Source organism: Papio anubis, chromosome 11 (genome assembly GCF_008728515.1).
Source record: "Papio anubis isolate 15944 chromosome 11, Panubis1.0, whole genome shotgun sequence".
Taxonomy (NCBI): Eukaryota; Metazoa; Chordata; class Mammalia; order Primates; family Cercopithecidae; genus Papio; species Papio anubis.
The window spans coordinates 41,497,126-41,521,608 of NC_044986.1; the positions used below are offsets into that span (position 1 = coordinate 41,497,126).

The 24,483-nt window shown below is 39.3% G+C and overlaps 1 protein-coding gene across 3 annotated transcripts in view; it reads right to left on the minus strand.

Moving 5' to 3' along the window:
- Positions 1-1,299: 1,299 nt before the first annotated feature.
- MARCHF5 (membrane associated ring-CH-type finger 5) overlaps positions 1,300-24,483 on the minus strand; it is a 58,999-nt gene continuing 35,815 nt past the window's right edge. The window contains exons 3-6 of one of the 3 annotated variants that reach the window (XM_003903996.4): positions 13,999-14,129; positions 5,621-5,804; positions 5,314-5,480; positions 1,300-4,067 (exon numbers count right to left, since the gene is read on the minus strand). In XM_003903996.4, coding sequence (XP_003904045.1) covers positions 3,951-4,067; positions 5,314-5,480; positions 5,621-5,804; positions 13,999-14,129 — 599 coding nt within the window. In that variant the 3' untranslated portion in view covers positions 1,300-3,950. Of the gene's footprint in view, positions 4,068-5,313; positions 5,481-5,620; positions 5,805-13,998; positions 14,130-21,569; positions 21,711-24,483 lie in introns of those variants that run through there. The other 2 variants (XR_004176936.1, XR_004176937.1) reach the window with 2 other exon arrangements.

A 24,483-nucleotide genomic window follows, 5' to 3' on the forward strand; every position in this document is an offset into this window, starting at 1 on the left:
TCAATCATGCTCCTACCATGTGCGGGTGCTGTTCTACTGTGAGGAGAGTAGTAAACAAAAGTAAACTAAACAAAAAGGCTTTTAACCTTATAGATCTTACGTTCTTATGACAGTAACATCATACTAAGATGTTATGCAGTGTAGGACTCTTTAAGTATCTCAAAGCAGGCTTATGCACTATTTAAAACCCCGGGACTGAGCACAGTATCTAGCCACAGATATAGGTCAACAAATATCTACTTGAGTTGTGTATGTTGTTGGCATACGGTAACCTTGACCTGGCTGTTTTCAGAAAAATGCTTTAATCCACTCGGGATTGACCACAATGATGGTCCAGCCTCTGCTGCTTGTCCACAAGGCTTCTGCGGGTATTCAGATGCAAACCCCTCCTTTATTCTCCTTGCTCAGGATCCTTGCTTTGGGAAGGCAATTAAACAAGACATTCCATCACTCTTACCATTTCTAATGGCCATGTTGGGTGGCAGGTAGCACGGAAATAGCAACCTTGATTCCAGTGGACCAAAAAAGGCTGTAGGCAAAACCTCAACTATGCACTTAAATTGAGACTTAGTTTCCTTATGTATCAGACTGTCCTAGAATTTTACCTCAATCCTCACAATAACCCAGGAGATGGACTTTATAATCTTCATTTTACTGATAAGGACACTGAAGGTTTGAGAGGTAAAGTAACTTGCCCTACAGTTAATCAAGTGTCAGCTAGCATATGCATCCAGGACTGTTCAATTCTATGCCCTTTCTCCTCTTAGCATCTGTCTCTCAGATGGGGTAATGAAATTACTTAGAACCAATATAATCCCCAATGGATGCAAGGAAATATTTTTTTAACTCATTCTAGAAGATTCTCAGAAATTTAAGTTCTTAATATCTCAGAAGCAGTTTGTGTTCCCAACTCACTAGAATACACTTTAAGATATCACGGCATGAGACCAACCATAGATCTTGTCTAGTTGCTTAATTACACTCAGTGCAAGAGATCTTGAGGGTGGGTGAGCGCGGATATAGTTTAGTCATTAGAACATACTTAGAATATAGGCTAGCCTGTTTGCAAAATTAGGACAAATTCCTCCATACAGTTTTTTAAAAATTCAGGTTACTTTTACTTATATAAACTAGTATCTCGATAACTGTGATTAAAAAAAATTATGTATGTACAGAATGTTTTGAGATTTAAAAGTACACCTAGAGAACATAAAAATTCTTTATTTAACCTAATCCAGCCAGTATTGAGATAGTTTGCTATATTAAAAACAAGACGTTTAAAAAAAAATTACAGCAAAGTTAGCAAGGCAGTGACTAATTAAGTCACTAAGTTTAATTTTATATTCTTCACAGTCATTTCATAATCATGTAATGATAAACAATATTTTCAGCCACTTTGGAGATAAGTTAACTTTTGAAAAGAATTCTATTAGTCATCATTGAATTTTATAAAAGAGGTTTAAGACATTAAAGTTTCTAGAAATAACACAGTAAAGAAATATGAAAATAAACTGGAAAATAAAATATACCCACCCATCCCAAAAATCTACATCATCTCTTTCATTTGTCCCCTAATGACTTTCTTTTACCTCTTCATTTACTTTTTGTAGAGTGCAAACAGATTACTTAGCAATTAAGAAACAACTACTGCTCTGTAGGGGCGATTTTGAGCCTAAAGTGCTGCTGTTCCTTTAATCTCTCAATTAATCCTAGAAATAGTCTTCTGAGATAAACATTACTTGCATTTCAAAGATTAAGAAAACTGCAGTTGAGAGAAAGTCAAATCCTTTAGCCAAAATCATACATACAGTTATTGAAAACTGAACTATGATTTGAACCCAGGTCTATTCAACTTTAAGTCTGCCTGTGCTCTTTTGTTGCTTCATGGTCGGGCAAGTCACCTTCCTGGAAAGACTGGCACGTGGTGTTTCTTGAGCTAATAATAATAAGGCTCTTTAGGTTTAAAAGTGTTCAATTCCACGGCTAGAGGCCACTCTGGTCCTCAGGCACTTGCAGTTCCCTCCCCACAACCCTAAAAAAACCCTCCCTCCTGCCCCAAAAGGATTAGAGTTGTTCCCCGCCCTTCATGAACCCTAATACCTATTAACCCAAGCAGCTACTCCCTGTCAAGGGCATTAAAGTAGTAAATGGGGAACTGTGTTTGCATAACTTTAGTAAAGGCTGTCTAAAAACTATTATATATAACAAAATTATGCAAGATATGCCCATTTAATATATCTTTTCACATTGAAAATGAAAGAAAAGCCAATATATTTTATAATTACAGCCTATAATCTTTTAAAATACATAATCATAGATTTTATATTTCCCCTTCAGAACTGTAGTTGTGCTCTTAAGAAGGCTCACTGTTAGTCAGATCTTCTCTTCATCTCCAAATAATAAAAATTTGAACGTTCAACAGTCATTCAAATAAACATCATATAACTCAAAATTAAGACATTCATACTATAGAAACCAGTCTTTAATTACTAAAGTTAACATATATTATTGCAAACTAACATAGCTCAATCTATATTTGCTACACTCCTAAAGTGGCCACTTATCAGTAAGGGGAAGCATTTATTATTGTCATGCATTACTGTGAACAAGAAAATAAATAGGGTTTTGGAAATATCTCTTAAAAATTTAATTTTAATTAACAAAAATAACCATTCAGGTTGCTGAACATTAAAATGGCCCATCTATTGAAAATGGCTTAAATAATTGCTTTTAAAAATGAATACAAAACTAAACAGTGATTAAGGTGCTAGCCTCATCAATATGACAATTAAAATCTAAAAACATTAGTGTTGGTTTTCTATAATAAACTTAAGCCCAAAACAATGACCTCAATATTTACTTAAGACTTCTTGTTTTCATACTTTTCTCCTCATTAATATAAAAACAAAGAGCTCAAGGCCTCACCTTGGTTTATTCACTGCTGGTTTTCTATGTGCTGAAACTAGATTATCAACTCTGTAAGAGCTTGGACCAAGCCTGTCTTGTTCACCACTATATCCTATAGCACTCTGCACAGTGCCTGGCAAATAGGAGGTGATCAGCGAATATCTCAATAACTGAATCAATGAAAGAGGAGAGTAAAATAACTTTATTTTTATTTTTGCAAATCATTCTCTGCTCAAACTACTATAAACTGGCAGCTGTAATTTCTAGAAATATGGGTTGAAAAAACTCCCAGAGATGGAAGGACCTGATGAAACACTGAAACACACACACACACACACACACGCGCGCACGCGCACACATAGACTGCATGAGTCAAAATTACTTCATGAAGTATGAGATGTCAACATTATGCAAATAAAATTTAATAGTGAAAAAGTGATCTGGAAGCCCTGTGAATTTTTACCCTACACATTTTGGAGGACATCATATGGGTTAAAGAAAACACCACAAAATCTCATTTATTCAGATAATCATTTGAATCTTTACATACATTTTTGGTTATTTATAACTAATTTAATTTACATTTCCTCATATTAACATGTCCTCTTATTTAGTATGTAATCAAATTATGTCAGTGAGAAAAATCCTCATAGTACCTTAATTGAGTTGCTGATTCTGAGAAAACACTAAACATGAGAGGCATTTGAATAAAACAGCATGTGCATTTTTTTAATATTTGCACAGTTTGATCTTTGCATTTCTGTCTGGAGAAAATATGAACAAAACCCAGGTTCACCATGCTAAGATAATGGTTCACATGACTGCCATAAAAGTAGTACATACAAACAATGAAAACAAATCACATCCTTAGGTTCCGTGATTACCGAGATGATTTCCCCTGCCCTAAGTGCTTTATTATATTTCTTAAAAAATATAGGAGCAGCAGCTTATCACAAGTCTCCACAAGAGCATTAATGATGGAATCAAAACAACACAACAGATTCATAAGGATGAGAGAACTGCAGAACAACCAGAAGTCAGTTTTATGCTTCTTCTTGTTCTGGATAATTCAGAATTTTGCGGTGTGCCTGTCGTAAATATTGCTGCTGTTTGAAGTAAACTTTAAATGCTCCTTTTATGGCAACAAAAGCAATTCCACCCTAAAATAAAGAGGAAAATTACCTTTTTATAATGCAGATTTAGAGAAACATAATAATAACAGCAATTTTATTTAGATCACAAAAGACATAGGCTTTGATGCTAAACTAATTCAGATGACTGCAAATGAAAGTTGTCCTTTTCTACTAGAAGATGAGATAGGGAGAGAGACAGACTATACGCTGTTACTACAGGTAACAGAGGACAGAGATGCCTTCTCCATTATCCTTTCTGACTAGTCTTTCTTCCATGTAGTTTTACATATACTCTGATATACAAAGAAGAATGCTAGGGCACTATGTGCAGACTGCCACTGCTGGGAGCAAGAAAGGCCAAAGGGATCATGATCAACTCAGCATTCCACTGGAGGCTATATAACCAAACAGCAAACTGTTTATCGTGAATGCAGGATGTGAGCAAACCTCACCAAAGTGTTTGCTGAGGGCCATCACTCCCTGGCGCAGGGTTCCTTGAAGTCATCTACTGGGAAATCTAGTGCCTATTGTTCGAAGGATGCAGTCTTGCAAGCCTGCTGTGAACCAAACTGCTGACTGACAATTACCCAACAATCATCCCTGCTTCTCCTATCTCTTTTGCCTCATACGGAGGCTGTGTAAATTTCAGGGCCCTTGTCCACTAGAGGCAAGGTGCCCCCGACCCCTTCTTCCAAATATACTCTCTTGTCTTTGTCTTTTATTCCCACGTTTGCCCCCTTTGTTCAGTCCCCCAAGGTCCGTGCAGGTTACATGCCACCAGAGGGGAGAAGTGGAAATAACAATAATAGCAAACAACATGAGTGCTTACTATATGCTAGTACTTATACAATCCTCACAATAATCCTGATTATTACCATCATTACCATCACCATACTACAGGAACAAAAAGTCCAGACATTTGATTTAGATTTCACAGCAAGACAATTTCTGTGATGGGATTTGAACCAGGTGATCTGATCCTAAAGCAAAAGCTCTGCACTGTAATCCCACTGGCAAGAGGGGCAGGTGTAATGATTCACACATATGCCATGCGAGAAAGCACCTACAACATAGTTCCAAAAGGCCAGAACTGCTGCAGTGGTTTCTCCTCTTTTTATTTCCACTCAAGCTATTGAATGATAGTGAGGCTCAAATAGAGGCTTAATGCGTAGGAGCCACAGACTGAATATTTATACAGTTCCCCACCTTCTAAAAACAAATACACTTTATTCTCTTTTGCAAGGTAATATAAGTAATATTAAAGCCATCTTACCAAGATTGTCCTTTGTAAATTAGAGTTAACACTACTGAACATCAATTTACCAACTATTGTCGCAATAGTAGGAAAGACAAGGGCTCCACACAAGATTCGAGTAGCAGAGACATGATCTGCTAAAGGATTAGCCTCTGCTGGAATTCGAGGAACAGGACAACCAATCCCTAGAGAAAAAAATGTAGTGCATTAGTGCTAATAAATCAGAAGAGTTAGAATATCTTCAAACATGGCTAAAAAAGCATGTTATGGTTCTTCTATAAGATCAATTTGGTATGCACTTTACAACCACAGTTCAGGGCCTTACCTGGAAATATACTATTTAAAATTTGAAGTTTATTCGAGTATTTGCGCCACAGTCTAAGCACATAGTCCTCCCAGCGAATCATCTTGCCTAATATCAGCATGACAGGAATAGTAGGAAGTCCAATTAAAAGGAATAAAGGATCAGCTCTCTCCATAACATCCAGACCTTCTTTATGACCTACAACCTGTGAAACAGATAGCATATGTTAGAATTACTTCTTTTTCAAATGAGGGGTTGCATGTTAAGCTCTATTTTTTTTTTAATAGAAAATGTAAGCATTTCAAAAGAATACACAGAAATAAAAAGTTTAAAAAATAAGCTGGAAAGCTATCAGTCCTGATTTATTTATAAGAAATGTCTCATTCAAGGGAAAAACAAAGTTCTCAAGCCATTTCATACCACACAGGAATAAAAAAGCTTTTAAAATGGCTGACCCAGACTGATTACATTACAATAGAGGGGTGGGGACCCCTGATTGTTGCTTCTATTCCTTTATTTGATTTGGTTAGACTGGGCTATGGAACTGGGATATAATTCTAAGTTCTATTTGTCTTCCAGCAAAACAATTGTCTTCCTGATCTTCCTTCTAGGAGATTAAGCATAGCCAGCCAAGAGGTAGGACTGGCCTTCAAGAGATGGCCTGAAAGCTCATTTCTCTTTGGCTCTTTCTCCTTACTTAGTGGTGTGTAAGATAGGGTGTGATGTCTCTGGCTGGCTAAGTGTTTACCCTACAGACCTAATCCTCCTTAAGTGCACTTTCAAGGTCTAGAATTGAGGGACTGTAGTAGGAGGTCCAGTTTTGGTTACAGATACCAGGCATTTTTCCCAATCCAGGAACTCTAGGGTACCCTATCTATGGGGGTAATGAAGCTAATATAATCTTTTCCTTACTCTATCCTAGTCTTGGGGCTATTTCTAAATTGGTGTAGATCCCAGAAGGCAAGAAATACAAAATTGGCATTTGTGAATTTCTACCTTTTCCCTCTCTCCAAAATCCTTTTCATTTCCACATCAATCTTGGCCTTAAATTTACCTCTTTTTGTTGCTGTTGTTTCTGAAACAGAGTCTCGCTCTGTTGCCCAGGCTGGAGTGCAGTGGTGTGATCTTGGCTCACTGCAACCTCTAGCTCCTGGATTCAAGCGATTCTTCTGCCTTAGCCTCCCGAGTAGCTGGGATTGCAAGGGCATGCCACCATGCCCGGCTAATTTTTGTATTTTTAGTAGAGATGAGGTTTTACCATCTTGGCCAGGTTGGTCTCGAACTCCTGACCTCAGGTGATATGCCCGCCTTGGCCTGCCAAAGTGCTGGGATTACAGGCGTGAGCCACCACGCCTGGCCAAAAATGTTTTATAAAAGTGTGTAGAGAGGACCAAATTTGAGCTATGGATATAGTCCAGATTTCTACTTGGTTAATTTATCTAACTAAGATGTAATATTAAAGGGCAGGAAGCTAGCCTCTTCCTAATGGTCAATAATGTCATCGAATTTGATATTCTTCTGTGTCTCCAGGTAGAACTTAACAACTTCCTGTCTTGCATGTGGAAGGTGATCCTTTTGAGTTGCCCTAAAATGAAATGGTCTGGTGTATGATATTTCATAAGCCCCAATTCCATAATGGTAGCCCAGATTGTTTTACCTATAATGATTTCCCAGGAAATTATCTATCTATCTATCTATCTATGACGGAGTTTTGGTCTTGGCACAATCTTGGCTCACTACAACCTCCACCTCCCAAGTTCAAGAGATTCTTCTGCCTCAACCTCCCGAGTAAATAGGATTACAGGCACGTGCCACCACACCTAGCTAATTTTTCGTATTTTTAGTAAAAACGGGGTTTCACCACGTTAGCCAGGTTGGTCTTGAATTCCTGACCTCAGGTGATCTGCCTGCCTTGGCCCCTCAAAGTGCTGGGATTATAGGCCTGAACCACTGTGCCCAGCCAGGAAATTCCTTTAAAGAAAAAAAAAGACAGGGTCTTGCTATGTTTCCCAGGTTGGCTTTGTACTCCCAGGCTCAAGCAATCTTCCCACCTCACCCTCCTGAGTAGCTGGAACTACACATGGGTGCCACCACGTCCGGCTAGGAAATTCTATTTTTATATCATTAAAAATTTCAATATAATGATCACTCTAAAGTTATAACTAGATATGATTAAATATTCTCAAAGTGTTAGCAAATAAATTCAGAATATTTGAAAAAAATCCTTTGTTGGGTTACATATCCTTTTTTTGGGTTTAGAAATATAAAGGAGAGTGAATATTCAGGTATAGACTAGAGCAAGAGGAAGTTTGTTCCTCATGGGTAGCAGCAAAAACCTTATAAGGTATTTAAGAATAAGGAAACAAAAAGGAAGTGGGGTTGGGCACTGTGACTCACAGTTGTAATCCTAGCACTTTGGGAGGCTGAGGCAGGCGGATCACCTGAGGTCAGGAGTTCGAGGCCAGCCTGGCCAACATGGTGAAACCCGTTTCTATTAAAAATACAAGCCAGACATGGTGGTGGGCGCCTGTAATCCCAACTACTCGGGAGGCTGAAGCAGGAGAATCGCTTGAACCCAAGAGGTGGAGGTTGCAGTGAGCCGAGATTGCACCAGCCTGAGCAACAAGAGTGAAACTCCATCTCAAAAAAAAAAAAAAAAAAAAAAAAAAAAAAGGAAATAGGGCAAAGAGTGAGTAAAGGCCCAGTATTTCACTTGTTACAACTAAAGTGAAGAGAGATGGCCTGTGCTCAAGCAAGTTAGAAGTGGGATGAGGCTCATCATTCACACATGCATTCATTCATTCAACTGAATACTGACTTTGTGCTGGGGCTGAAATGGCAGGTTAAACAGATGTCTTCTAGAAGTGAGAGAAAATCAAACCAAACACGTGTGCAAATATATATACTGTGAAGAAATAAGGTAGTATAACACCTGCAGTACACCACCTGCTAAAATAATCATACTCGGGGGCAATAAATGAAAGGTGAATAAGCAATGGGCCTGATTCAATTTTGGCCAATACAAAGTCAGTGAACCTGTGTGTAATCACATACATCCTGCTTTCTTGTCCTAAGATTTAAAAACATTATTTTTAAGACTTCAATTTTGGGGTGAGATCCAAGAATTATATCGAATGTCTAAGAATTTGTTATCTAGGTATAAAATAAAGGCCTGGCTGGGCACAGTGGCTCACGCCTGTAATCCAAGCGCTGAGGAGGCTGAGGTAGGTGGGTAGCTTGAGTCCAGGAGTTTGAGACTGGCCTGGGAAACATGATGAAACCCTATCTCTACAAAAAATACAAAAATTAGCAGGGCATGATGGCATGTGAATGTAGTCCCAGCTGCACAGGAGGCTGAGGTGGGAGGATCACCTGAGCCCAGGGAGTTCAAGGATGCAGTGAGCCATGACTGTGCCACTGCATTCCAGCCTGGGTAACAGAGTGAGACCCTGTCTCAAAAAAAAAAAAAAGAAGAAAAAAAAAGAAAGAAAGAAGGAAAGAAAGAAAAACAAAAGACCTATAGAATTGCAGGTTTAGAGAAAAATATTTTTTGTTTTTGTTTTTCCCGCAGAAGGGCTAAAAGCTAGATCTTCGTATCTAGGTAGGCCTGCAGTTCATTGCTGCTGAAAGGCTAAGAGTTTTAATTAAGGTCTGAGATTTTAAAGTACTACTAGAATCCTACATTAATTAATTAACTAGAGGCAGAGTCTTGCTCTGTCGCCCAGGCTGGAGTGCAGTGGAGCGATCTTGGCTCACTACAACCTCTGCCTCCCAGGTTCAAGCGATTCTCACGCCTCAGCATCCGGAGTAGCTGGGAGTACAGCCACTATGCCTAATTTTTTCTTTGTATTTTTGGTAGAGACGGGGTTTCACCACATTGGCCAGGCTGGTCTCCAACTCCTGGCCTCAAGGGTTCTGCCCGCCTCAGCTTCCCAAAGTGCTGGGATTACAGGCATGAGCTATGGCACCTGGCCAGAATCCTAATGAGAGGATGAAACAGTGATGAAATAATAGGGTTTTTAAACTCAGAATTACGGATAAGTACTGTAAGTAAGAATGGGCAATGCTAATGGGGGTTCTCTTTACACTAGAGGCAAAAGTGGGAACTAGGCTAAATATTAAGTTTCCACTGTTCCAGGATAAAATGTTCCAGTTGCCTCTGGGACCAGGCTTCACTTAAGGAGCCAAGGGACAGAAGTCCTAATGCTTCTTCTCTGCTGTGTGGCACTGGACATGTAAACTCTCTAAACCAGTAAACCAGGAATACTTTATAATAATAATAATCTACATCATAAAATTGTTGCAAGGATTAAATGCATCAGTGCTAGGTGTTCAATCCAGTGCTGGGAAAAAAAAATTATTGTGTTGTCTTTTCAATAAAAATGCAAGAGGAAGGTCCTATTCAAGTTCCCCACAACTAAGAAGTATTGATTCTACCACAGGTCCATGGAGAAGGAAAGAAAATAAACGGGAAAAGAACAGTGATCTGATTCCTTAATTTGGTTTACTTGTACTGCAGGGTTGTTAAGGAACCAGAGAAAAACAATTAAGTGTTAAAAGGCAAATTCTAAATACTACTGATGGTGTACAGGGGCACGTTCTCTATCATATGTGCTCAGGAAAGTAAAAGTCATCTTCCCAATACTCTTAAATCACACAACACTACCTACCTACTGTCATAGCTAGCCTCATTTCTGGGCTTAAAAAAAAATCTTAAGTGAGACAGTACATGTGAAGGTTATTTCTAAATAGTAACACATAATACATGTGTAGTATAGTTTTTGCTTCCTTGCTTATTTCATTCTACCGATTCAAATTATTTCCTTTAAGGGTTAGTTCAAGACTTTTCTCATAATTTCAAATCAAATGATCTTTCACTTTTACTAAATTAAAATATTGTTTATATAGTCTTCTGTCCTCTTACTACATTTATTTATCTAACCTGTAACTGTTCTCCAGTGGTTTCATTTATGAACGTCTTGTCTTGGACCATATACCTTGATGCTGGGGATCAGAGTTTTCAATTTATTTGTGTTTTAACAAGTACCACCTTAACAAGTGTCCCATTAATTACCAATATTATTTTAACATTGTGTCAGCCTAAAAGCCTTTCTTAAAAAAAAGCCATCTCACTTCTTATGGTCAATAAAGTCTTAAGAAAATTACTCAATCTCATTTGCAAAATATATATATCTATATAATGTATTTGTACATTAAATAATGTATAATCTCCTCTAAGTTTCTATGTCTTTCTCAGTCTTAGGAAATCATCCTGCTCCTCCCTCCTCAGGTGACATACTAATACTCATTATTTGAACTGGTCACATAAAAAACATAAAGACTGCCGGGTGCAGTGGCTCACACCTGTAATCCCAGCACTTCAGGAGGCAGAGGCGGCAGATCATCTAAGGTCAGGAGTTCGAGACCAGCCTGACCAATATGGTGAAACCCCATCTCTACTAAAAAGACAAAATTAGCTGGGCATGGTGGTGCATGCCCAGATCCCAGCTACTTGGGAGGCTGAGGCAGGAGAATCGCTTGAACCTGGAAGGCGGAGGTTGTGGTGAGCTGAGATCATGCCACTGCACTCTAGCCTGGGCAAGAGCGAAACTCCGTCTCAAACAGAAAAACAAAAAACAAAACCACAAAGATTTATGAAACCCTTTAATGTGTTAGTTTCTGTGTAGATGCTGTAACAGGGAATACAGAAGCATAAAATGGACTCTGCTTTCAAGGAAATTACCTCCTAACAGGAAAAATAAGGCCTAAAAACAAGAAAAGTTAAATAGATAATCTATATAAGAAATGTCACTTCATCAGGGCAGGACTAGCTGCCATTTGAAGAATAAAAATGTCAAGAATGTGGAGGAAGAAGGAATCATAGCAGGCAGGAGTTGCCTGTAAGTTTTGTGGAGGAAAGTTAGCTAAGCCTGGAAGGAGGGTTTAGATTTGAATAAGTATACAGAAGACTAGAAGGGCAGGTATTAGGTTGGGAGGATGACATAAGCCAAAGGACAGAGGTAAAAAACTAAACAACATAAGGATGGGTTGGAGGAGACAGCCAACAGGCCTTAAAGCAGAATGAAGTACAATTACGGAGTACCCTGCATATCAAATCAGGCTAAAGTTCAAGTCAGTGGTTCTCAAAGTTTATTCACTACACTCATGTCAAATGATGTTTCACTGTGATTCATTTCAGTAACTGTATCCACATTTTTGGGATGTCATCATTATTTTATAAGGAAGTCTCATAATACTCTGTCTCATCATGACCATTAATGGAGCAAGCTATAAAGGTTTGACCCTGGCATAGATACATATGCAGCTCCTGGAATATTAGGTAAAATTCCATGCATTCCTTTTTTGTTCATGTAAATTCTAATTTATATTAAAGAAAAGCAAATTATATCATCTACAAACCTGTGTTCACTACTACAGAGTTACTTAGGAAACACTTAACCAATCTAGATGCTGCTCTTGAAGACTACTACTTAAGATAATGTTGATGTTAAGATGGAGAGTAAGATTTTGACGGTACTATTTTAAGAGGATTCATTTGGAAGGATGGACTGATAGAAGAACATGAAGTCAGATAAACCAAGAAGCTTCTTCAGCCATCCAGGTATGAGGAAGTGACAAGAAGTCAGGTGGTAAAGACTGTGGAAAAGAAGCCACAGATGCAAGACATATCAAAATGGAAAAACTGCTTGGCTATTCAGTGGACTGAATAGAGGGCTACAAAATAGGAAGACTAGGCCAGGTGTGGAGGCTCATGCTTGTGATCCCAGCACTTTGGGAAGCTGAGGTGGGAGGATCACTTGAGGCCAGGAGGTTGAGACCAGTCTGTACAACATACCAAGACCCCATCTCTACAAAAAATAAAAAATCAGCTGGGCATAGTGGTGTGTGTCCGTAGTCCCAGCTACTTGGGAGGTTGAGGCATGAGGATCATTTGAGCCCAGGAGTAAGGCTGAAGTGAGCCTTGATTGTGCCACTGTACTCCAGCCGTGGTGACAGAGTAAGACTTTGTTTTGCGGGGGGGGCAGTTTGTGGAGAGTATTGAGGCGCGTGAAGAGTCAAACGTAATTCTAAACATGTAGGATGGGCTGGGTGCAGTGGCTCACAACTGTAACTCCAGCACTTTGGGACACTTTGGGAGGCTGAGGCGGGAGGATCACTGGAGCCCAGGAGTTTGAGACCAGCCTTGGCTACATAGTGAGACCCCTCCCACCATCCTTCAAAAAAAGTAGCTTGGCGTGGTGGCACACACCCGTAGTTCCAGCTACTAGGGAAGCTAAGGTGGACAGATCACTGAACCCAGGAAGTTGAGGCTGCAGTGAGCCATGATTGTGCCACTCCATGCCAATCTGGGCTACATATAGCAAGACCCTGTCTCAAAAAAAAAAAAAAAAAAAAAGATGTAAACTATAGATGGGAAAATAGAAACAGAAACAGAGGAATGATGATGGAGAATAAATTTAGGTTCCAAATGGAAGAAATGACAAGTTTGATTTCAATAATTTTGAGTATGAAGTCACAAGAGATCATTGCAGCACTGGATTTGAGAAAAGAACAGGACAAAAGACCTGAACACAAAAAGAACTAAGCTGATAGCTGGAAATCTTTAAGAAGAAGGTATAAAAAGAAGAGTCAAGGGTTTGGGACTAAATTTTGAAATTTATGTCTCTCTAATCTTCAGCAGCAGTTATTGATTGTAGCACTGTTTTTCTTTTCTTTTTTAAATTTTTATTTTTGACTACTTATCCAAGTTCTGTGTAGCACTGTTTTTTTTTTTTTGAGACGGAGTCTCATTCTGTCGCCTAGGCTGGAGTGCAGTGCTGTGATCTTGGCTCACTGCAACCTCTGCCTCCCGGATTCAAGCGATTCTCCTGCCTCAGCCTCCCGAGTAGCTGGGATTGCAGGCATGCATCACTATGCCTGCTTAATTTTTGTATTTTTAGTAGAGATGGGGTTTCACCATGTTTGCCAGGCTGGTCTCGAACTCCTGACCTCAGGTGATCCGCCTGCCTTGGCCTCCCAAAGTGCTGGGATTGCAAGCTATGCAGCACTGTTTTTATAGCAAAACACTGAACTAACTAAACGTCTAACCACAAGAGACAGGTTGGTTAGTAAATCGCTGTAATTCTATAGATAGAATGTTATGCAGATTTCTGCATACTTATATGAAATGATCTCCAAGATTCACTATGAAAAAAGGGAGATACAGCTATAATATACTCCTTTTTGGGTAAAGAAAAAGTAGGGGAAATAACATGTTTAGAAACAACATGAGAATGTTATTTCTTATTCAAAATAATACACTTTTAAATGTCTAACAAAAAAACGTTTTAATAGATCTTCACACCAAGTAATATCACTATATAGGTAAAATAGTGAACCTGCATCACTGTCACTGCTCCATAAGTCACAGCTGTCCAATAGATAGAGCCGACCATTATTCCTGCTGCAGCAAATGGACAGGCTTTTGAGATCAGTCTATCTGCAAGATCCAAGACGTAAACCACTGGACCTATAACACAAAGAAAAGAAGTAAAGGTTCAACACAGGGTGGACTTTTAAAATGACTAGTTTGATATTTTCTATAGATCTAAAATACTTTCCCCTCAAAAAGAGACAGGGTCTCACTTTGTCACCCAGATTATAGTGCAGTGGCATGATTATAGCTCACTATAGCCTCGAACTTCTGGGTTCAAGTGATCCTCTTGCCTTGGTCTCCCAAAATGTTGGGATTACAGGCATGAGCCACTACACTCAGCCTAAAATACTTTCATGAAGTTGGACGTTTTGATGCTTTAGAAATAACTGTTATAAATTTGATGGGAACCCAGACTAGAATAGTTTAGAATTTCTCAGTCATTTGCACGAATAGCTAAATATTACCTCATAAATTCTCGCAAATGGCCTCCTCAAATTTTTATCTTTATTACTGAACCTAAAATTAGAGTCTCAAATATAGTTGCTTCTTATAAAGGAAATAATCCTTTCACTTTCATCTCTTAATCATACTGGCCACGGTAGAGTGAAATGGTCATTTCAGCTTGCTTTTCCCATCAAATTCCTGGCAACAATTAGATTCTCTCGTATTTGGTAAGAATATCATTTCTCTGACTTCACTCACTGTATACCTTGATATAGCATATAAAGGTAACCAGGGCCATTTTCTTGTGTTTATATAAAGCCAATTTATCTCTCTTTGATTTTCAATATGCTGTATTTAATTGAATATTATTCTCTAACAAATTTCTTTTTACGATTATGAAGCCAGTTTTTATAGCATTCCAACAGCTGTATGTGCCAATTGTGCTTCTATTATTATATGCTTACTCTGAAATCTGATTACTACTTCCTTCTGGAAGTTATTTGGAAAAGCAGCATTTGGAGGTATTCTGACTGCCACTAAGCCCAATATAACTTAGCTCCAGAATTTTCCAGAAGAATGGAAGGGTCTCAGCCCTGATTTAAAAGCCAAATATAACTGAATATCTAAGTTTATTTATTTATTATTTTTATTTTTTTTTTGAGATGGAGTCTCACTTTGTCCCCCAGGCTGGAGTGCAATGGTGCAATCTTGGCTCACCACAACCTCCACCTCTTGGGTTCAAGTGGTTTTCCTGCCTCAGCGTCCTGAGTAGCTGGGATTACAGGTGTCTGCCACCATGCCTGGCTAATTTTTGTCTTTTTAGTACAGACGGGGTTTCACCATGTTGGTCAGGCTGGTCTTGAACTCTTGACCTCAGGTGATCCACCCGCCTCAGCCTCCCAAAGTGCTGGGATTACAGGTGTGAGCCGTCGCACCCGGCCAGCTATTTATTTTTGAGACGGAATCTCACTGTGTCACCCAGCCTCGGGTACAATGGCAGGATCTCGGCTCACTGCACCCTCCGCCTCCTGGGCTCAAGTGATCCTTCTGCCTCAGCCTCCCAGGTAGCTGGGATTACAGGCATGCACCACCATGGCCAACTAATTTTTGTATTTTTAGTAGAGATGGGGTTTCACCCTGTTGGCCAGGTTGGTCTCGAATTCCTGACCTCAGGTGATCCATCCATCTCAGCCTCCCAAAGTGCTGGGATTACAGGCATGAGCCACTGCATCCGGCCCTAAGTTTATTTTTTCAATTTAATTTTTAATTGTTATTTTTTTGAGACAGATTTTTGCTCTGTTGCCCAGGCTGGAGAGCAGTGGTGCAATCTCAGCTCACTGCAACTTCCACCTCCTGGGTTCAAGTGATCCTCCTGTCTCAGCCTCCCAAGTAGCTGAGATTACAGGTGTGTGCGAGCCACCAAAAAAATATGAAAACTTCTTAGAAATGTGTAACAATTATTACTTACCTTCTGGGAACTTATAATCTAAAGGCAGAAGCTATACACGAAAACAGTTTATTTTCTCTATACAAATAATTAACATAGGATTCTGATGATAAAATAATTAAACAGGTAAGAACAAAGCATCCATCTATGGAGCCTCTGATCAAGACTCCCTGCTGATCACTGGAGCCAATAATATCACTATGTCACTGTATGAAGACAGACTATACATTGTTAAGTAGAGAGAACATTAGAAGAGATGTCAAAGGACCTGTCATTTATAATACATATAGCATATTTACTTATTACTGTCAAGCTCTAACTTACATAGCATTTAAAACAATGATAAGGTATCTTTCGGGACCAGAGAGATGAAACAAGTCTAATTCAGTGCACACCAACTCTACATCCTCTAATAAATAGCATTTCTTGAGGGTCTACATGAGACTGTGTGCTGTGTCACAGGCATTACATGCATCATTATTTAATCTCAGAATATAGTGCTGAATTCTCATAACATACAAATTTGCTGGGTTAAGTTTGTAACTCCCTTAGAAAGCACAATAAAAGTCATCTTAGTCACCAAAGATCCCTCAAATGCTGGTAGTAGAAGTTAAAGACAATAGGTATATATAAAACCTCAGCACTTCAACCTTTGTATCGATTGATAATTAGATTTTTTTCTTTTTTCCTTTGAGACAGGGTCTTGCTCTGTCACCTACACTAGAGTACAGTGGCGTGCTTATGGCTCACTGCAGCCTTGACCTCCCCAGCTCAAGCGAGCCTCCCACCTCAGCGCCCCAAGTAGCTGGGACCACAGATGTGCACCACCATGCTCGGCTAATTTTATTTATTTATTTATTATTATTTTTTTTTGGTAGAGACGGGGTCTCCTGTGTTGCCCAGGCTGATCTAGAACTCCTAGGCTCAAGCAATCCTCCTACTTCAGTCTCCCAAAGTGCTAGGATTACAGGCATGAGCCACCATGCCTGGTCTAGTAATTTTTTAATCAGAAAACTGAAGCCATAAGAGAACATTTACCAACTCCCTCCAGCACATGTACCCATCAACCAATATCCCACTGAGCTGAAGTCAGTCCCCTCGCTTATGCACTAGATGGTCCTATCCCCTCGGCAACTCAAGGCCACAGCTCCAGCAATTCTCTCCCACTCTCCTATGTAATTTCTCCCTGCTCTTTACTGGCTCCTCATCAAACAAACACGCTATTATTTCTTCTGTGTTAAAAAAAAAAAAATTAAAACCAAATTTTTTCTTGAGCCTTTTTGCCCCACTGCTTCATTTCATTGCTCCCTTTGCAACGAAATTCCCCTGAAGAATTTTTTTTTTTTTTTTTCTTTTTTTGAGACGGAGTCTTGCTCTTGTTGCCCAGGGTGGAGTGCAACAGCACGATCTCAGCTCACCGCAACCTCTGCCTCCTGGGTTCAAGTGATTCTCCTGCCTCAGCCTCCTCAGTGGCTGGGATTACAGTCATGTGCCACCATGCCTGGCTAATTTTGTATTTTTAGTAGAGACAGGGTTTCTCTGTGTTTGTCAGGTTGGTCTTGAACTCCCGACCTCAGGTGATCCGCCCGCCTCAGCCTCCTGAAGTGCTGGGATTACAGGAGTGAGCCACCGCGCCCGGCCCTCTATCTGATACTCTCCTTAGTTTTGAACCCACTTCACCAAAACTAATTATCAAGGTCACTAACAACTTCCATTTAGCCAAATCTAATCTCAGTTTTCCTTTTCTTTGGCTTATCCTGAACTTTTATTTTTTTTTTTGAGACAGAGTCTCACTCTGTCACCCAGGCGGGAGTGCAATGGCATCATCTTGGCTCACTGCAACCTCCGCCTCCTGGGGTCAAGCAATCCTCTTCTACAGTCTCCCAAGTAGCTGGGACTACAGGTGTGCACCACCACGCCTGGCTAACCTCTGTATTTTTTGCAGAGATGAGGTTTCGCCATGCCACGTTGCCTAGGCTGGTCTTAAACTCTTAGGAACTCTTAGGCTCAAGCGATCTGCCCACCTTGGCTTTCCAAAGTGCTGGGATTACAGGAGTGAGCCACTGGACCAAGCTGAGAACACCTCTCATTTTTCTTTCTATCTCACTACTCATTTTTCAGTCTCCTTTGCTGGTTCTTCCTCTTTTTTCCTTTTTCTTTTTAGACACGGAGTCTCACTATATTTCCCAGGCTGGCTTCAAACTCCTGGCTGAAGTGATCCTCCCATCTAAGCCTCTTGAGTAGCTGAGACTACAGGTGTGTGCCACCATGCCCCTTCCTCTTCTTCTTGACCTAAGTGAAGCCCAACTTACGAACCCCTACCTACTTCACCACACTCCCCATTTGATTACCTTGCTATATTTTTCTTTTTCCCAAAGCACTTATCACCTAACATACCCTAATTTACCTATTAATTATGTTTCCACTTACTATAACAGAGGTTGGGAAACTAGGGGCTATACGCTAAATTCAGACATCTGCCTGTTTTTGTAAATTAAGTTTTATTGGAACATGGGCACATGCAAAGTCTAAAATATTTACTATCTGGTTCTTTACAGAAAGGTTTGCTGATCTTTGCATCTGAAAATAAGCTACAGGCCGGGCACAGTGGCTTGCGCCTGTAATCCCAGCACTTTGGGAGGCTGAGGTGGGCGGATCACCTGAGGTCAGGAGTTCGAGACTAGCCTGACTAACATGGTGAAACCCATCTCTACTAAAAATACAATCAGCCAGGTGTGGTGACATGCGCCTGTAATCCCAGCTACTCAGGAGGCTGAGGCAGGAGAATGGCTAGAACCCGGGAGGTGGAGGTTGCAGTGAGCTGAGATGGCGCCATTGTACTCCAGCTTGGGCAACAAGAGTGAAACTCCATCTCAAAACAAAACAAAACAAAACAACACAAAACAAAAACTCCAAAGGGAAAATGATGTTTTGATCATTGATCTATCCCAAGTTCCTATTACTCTCAATCATTTGTTGAACTGAATTATCTTGCACTTGGAACTACCTACTGATGGAGTAAAGCAATATAATTCCTTAAAAAAAAAATTCAAATATTTGAATGAAAGCATAATTCCTAAAATATAACCCATCACTATTACTTTTATCTATCATGAACAGTGACAACCTACAGATGTTTGAATTGTTTTTCTTGTTTTTTCTCGGAAGATCTCAGAAGGTTCTAACCTAAGCTCAATTTTCTTCCTATATCATTGGGTGTGAATTCTTTTGTATAAGAAAAATTTTTTTTTCATATTTCCTCTTTGGAAATTTTCTACTCATCTCTTGTGTTACAGGCAAAAGATGTACCAGATAAAATGGAGGCACAGGCTGCATTTTATAGCACCTAATTCTAGTTTTTTCTGACAAAATTCTGTCTTGGCTTTTCTCTTAAGTTTACTTTGTCTAAACCTCTTAAGGCTTTTCCGGACATTAGTAAGATTAGCTTAATATTTAAAAGAAAAGATAAATGCCTAGTGCTAAGCATACCATTAGAATAATAAACTGCCACCCAGGGGAGGTATTTCTGAGAGCTAAAGATTATCTGGCAAGCTACTTGGTGAGTAAGAACAATCACTGAAATCTTTTGGATGACAGTCCCTAATTGATACTCTTCTTATGAAGTTTATGTGCTACTATCTCATGACTTGGGCTCAGGGGTCGTAAACTTTGGAAAAAAGCAACCGTTACTAGATTCTTATTGCTGTCAGATTACATCACAAAAAGTTACGGGAAGTGGAAAAAGGCAAGACAGCAGCCTTTGAAAACCTTAATTCTGGTGTAGAGGAAGAACTATAATAAATGTACCTTACAAGTTAAATATATAAGGGCATAAGAAAGTTTCAATATTTTCAAAAGGCATTATTGAATTTTTAATGCCTTAGTGGGCCTCAACACTTACGTTTCCAATAGCACCGTGTTTACACAATGAATGGCAACTGAAGCTTTGTATAAATATTAAGTTTAAAAAAATCTATTAATTTAAAGGGTACCAGAGAAGCTTGCAATTAGCAGGGAAACTATTACTTCTTTTGTATAATAAAGAGGCTTTTGTAAAGAGAACAACTACACCCTAATATTCTGGGTAAATTCAAGTTTTCACGTTTCAGATGTAAATGATATCAAAAAGTGAGCTGAGAACTACTGGGGCTTGTAAGTCTATGTCTAATAAAAAAGGAGTAATCAGTTTTGTCTGGCAGACATAGCAAACAAAAGTAGATTTTTGCTGCCACTGTAATATAAATTAAAATTTATGTTTTGGCTGCTACAGGTACTCCTTGGAAGTTAAGAAGTCAATGATGCCGAGCGCGGTGGCTCACGCCTGTAATCCCAGCACTTTGGGAAGCTGAGATGGGCGGATCACGAGGTCAGGAGATCCAGACCATCCTGGCTAACACGGTGAAACCCCGTCTCTACTAAAATACAAAAAAAATTAGCCGGGCGTGGTGGCGGGCGCCTGTAGTCCCATCTACTTGGAGGCTGAGGCAGGAGAATGTCGTGAACCCAGGAGGCGGAGCTTGCAGTGAGCCGAGATCGCGCCACTGCACTCGCAGCACTCCAGCCTGGGAGACAGAGCAAGACTCCGCCTCAAAAAAAAAAAAAAAAAAAAAGAAGTCAATGATTGAAGGGCAGGTAGGTAATACTTAATGTTCAACATTTGCTGGCATTGCTTGTAATAACACCCAGAACTCCTAGAGGCTAGTCAAGTGAAGCTGTTGGAGTGGAGAAGAAACAAATAAATATGTAACTGGTTATGATCAATTAGTTGTAAATACCAATGCACTTGGACTGGCAGAGAAACATAATTCTATACTTTGTTGTATGAAAGTTTCTAACACAGAACATGATTTAATGAGCATAAGCAGGTACTTTACAAGACAACCTAGTATAAGTTCCTGAGAAGATAAGTTCCTTCTGTTAAGTGGCCAATAATTTATAAAAGAGATTCAACGAGCAAGACAGACTGCTCACAGAAGCCACTCAAGTTCCCATGTTTTTTCTGTTTGTTTTTTGCTTTGCATTGAACTGATTTCGACCTACGCCAAACTCAAATGCCAACTTCCTTTTGAGACAGAGTCTCGCTCTATAGCCCAGGCTGGAGTGCAGTGGCGTGATGTTGGCTCATGCCAACCTTTGCCTCCCGGGTTCAAGCGATTCTCCCACCTCAGCCTCCCAAGTAGCTAGGACTACAGGTACATGCCACCACACCTAGCTAATTTTTTTATTTTTAGTGGAGATGGGGTTTTGCCACGTCACCCAGGCTGGTCTAGAACTTCTGGTCTCAAATGATCCACCCATCTCGGCCTCCCAAAGTGATGGGATTACAGGCGTGAGGCACTGTACCTGGCCCTCAAATGGCAACTTTCTAAAGCTAAGACACTAACCCCATTTTCAGAGCCATCCAGAAGTGCAGAATTTTGAGGCCACTGACACTTTAACAATATAAACTTTGATCCTTGCTCCAAGTCTTTTTGCTACATGTGTGGAACGTCCTGTCCCTACTTTAAGTCTGTATAAAAACCCAACTTCTCAGCAAAGACTAACCTAACTTGATAGAGGCTGACTACCCCACCCTGTCCATGTCCCATGAGGCTTCCTTTACATACTACCCCACAAAATACACTTACCCCTTTGCTTGTGCATAATGTTAGTACTTTATGTTCTTGTTCAATGTTTGTTCAGTTGTCTCAGTATCCTTTATGTCTGTCCATGTCAGCATCATCTTAGACTGAAAACTCCCAGGGGACAGGGGCCATGTCTGTTTAACTCGTTTTGTACAGTGCCTAGGACAGAACCATGTACAGATAGGTGCTTAAAAAATGCTTTTTAATGATGATTGGCATCACTCTCAAGGACCCTCTAGGCCACAGCTATCTTAGCACATGGTACTTGGCAGTATCGGGCACTTTGGCCTGTTCTACAAGGCACTGGAATATAATGGCACAGGACCTAGCCACAGTACTCTGTGGCCAGTACTTGACTCAATCTGTTGTTAAATGGACATTTTAAGAAAAAAAAAAAAAAGAAAAGAAAGTATTAGTTATATGGTCCCAAGCCAACAAATGTGAATTTTATTGAAGATATCAAGTAATACAACAAACTTGATTAAAAGTATGTGGGAAGCCAGGTGCGGTGGCTCACGCTTGTAATCCCAGCACTTTGGGAGGCTGAGGCAGGCAGATCACAAGGTCAAGAGATTGAGACCATCCTGGCCAACATGGTGAAACCCCATCTGTACTAAAAATACAAAAATTAGCTGGGCATGGTGGCGCATGCCTGTAATCCCAGCTACTCGGGAGGCTGAGGTAGCAGAAACACTTGAACCCGGGAGGCAGAGGTTGCAGTGAGCCAAGATTGCGCCATTGTACTCTAGTCTGGGCAACAAGAGCGAAACTCTGTCTCAAAAAAAAAAAAAAAAAAAGTATGTGGGAATCCTAATGAGATAGTAAAGAGTTTTACCTCTTTCTCTAGCATTCCCCACTGTTTTAAACACTACACTTTGGAGGCTAGGTCCAAGAGCCCCAGACAAGCTTACATAAATTTCATCTTTGATTCACTGCTTTGCTGGTAGTTTGAGATTTCACTATCTTTATGTAAGAACAAACATCCTGCAAACTTACGTTGTAAGTTACTTTGCTTAATAACAAAAGGTTAATCATTAGATTGTAAAGAAGGGATATGTTCTCGGACAACTTTTTAGATAACTAAGTTAATTATATATATTTTATTGTAGAAATGGTATCTTGCTATGTTGCCCAGGCTGGTCTCAAACTCTTGGCTTCAGGTGATTGGCGTCCCAAAGTGCTGGTATCATAGGCATGAGACACCATGCCTGGTCCAAAATAGTATCTGACAAAAAAAAAAAAAAGGCCACAGACAAACCAACTAACCCGAACAACCCTGAAGAATAAAGATTTAAGGTCAAAGCGATGAGTGATTATATATATACATATATATGATTATATATAAGTGATTATATATATATGATTATATATAAAAATATATGGTACATAGCTATATATGACATATCTATATATTCACATATTGCATTTCCATGATTAATCACTGAAGATCACCACAGTAGTTCCTTATGATTACATAACTTATGCCAAAGGAAATTTTAAATTTATACTCATAAAATAATAGCTTACAGAATACTTGTGAGCTGTAAGATCAACTACTAAGTACTTATTAAGCACCTACTGTAAACACATTTTACTATGTATTAAAATAAATGTAAATTATATTTAACACACTAGCTGCTGCCCCCTAGGAGTCTACAATCTAGTTAGGGACAAACAATATACATAAAACAACTGAAAACTTTTAAGGCAGAATTAATAAAGATATGATAGTATGGTACAAACTGTACAGATAAATGTTAAGAAAATTTTTTAGGTAAAGATTATACAGGGGGTAAGGATACAAAGAGTGTTTAAAATTGCTCTTTGTTTTTTTTAAATAAATGAATCTTGACCTAAACTTGAAGTCTCTGATGTGAAAAGAAGGCCAATTCCAAGTGAAGAAGAAAAAGCACAACTGAATCAAGGCAAAACCAAGCAGGCATGCTAAGAAGAGCCTTCCAACTGGAAGTGAAAGACTTTGTTGAAAAAAATCACCACCACCACCACCACCACCGCCACCACCAATCATCCTTTATTAACACATAAAAACAACTGGCAGCACTATGTACATACTACATATATGCCAGTTAACTATATAACCCACTGTCTTTTTTTCTTTAAGCATATGTATATTTTTCACATTTTCCATGATGACAATATAATTGTTATTATTAATAAGAAAAGCTGTATTTTAGACAAGAACAATGAGTTATAAACTTCAGGTAACCATTATCCTGAGGAAGGTAACCTGACATTACCACTGAATTTTCTTCTTCCCTGTATATGAGAAGCTTGTGTATTAGGCTCATTAGGCTGTAACAAAACAAGGTGGGTAAGGATTAGGTTGGGTCTGCTGTGTGAACTGGAACAAAGTGCCATCTCTGGGCCTGAATTTCTGCATCTGTACAATGAAGGTGTTATGTATATCAGAGATTTTGTAAAAATTAAAATAATTCACATGAAGCTCTCCGTACTTAATGTTATGTAGTAACAATCTGTGTCCACTATTATTTCTTCCAGTTTTAAACTGTATGGTCACCCCAAAATGGCAAACGATGTTAAACATGATAGGACAGTGGAGTAGAAGGCATAATCAAAGACAGGAGATGTCTGAGAAAAATTCTGTGGTATATAGCTCTGGAATAAAAATAAGACAATTTCAGGAAATCTTCAGGTGAGAAAAAAAGAATAGGTGCCCTTTTCCTTAAAGATCCAGGACAAGGAGCAAAGGAAGGAGTCAATGGAGCCAAAAAATCTGGAAATGTAAAGGGAGAATGAAGACATCAAGAGAATTTAGATTCTGTAAAGAGCAGTTATCCTCCGCTCCTTTTAAAAAAAATTGTATAATTATGTTTTGGACCTGTAATTCAGCTACTTGTATTCATATACAGTGTGTATCCAGAAAGCCTCACACTGTTGAAAGATACTTCTA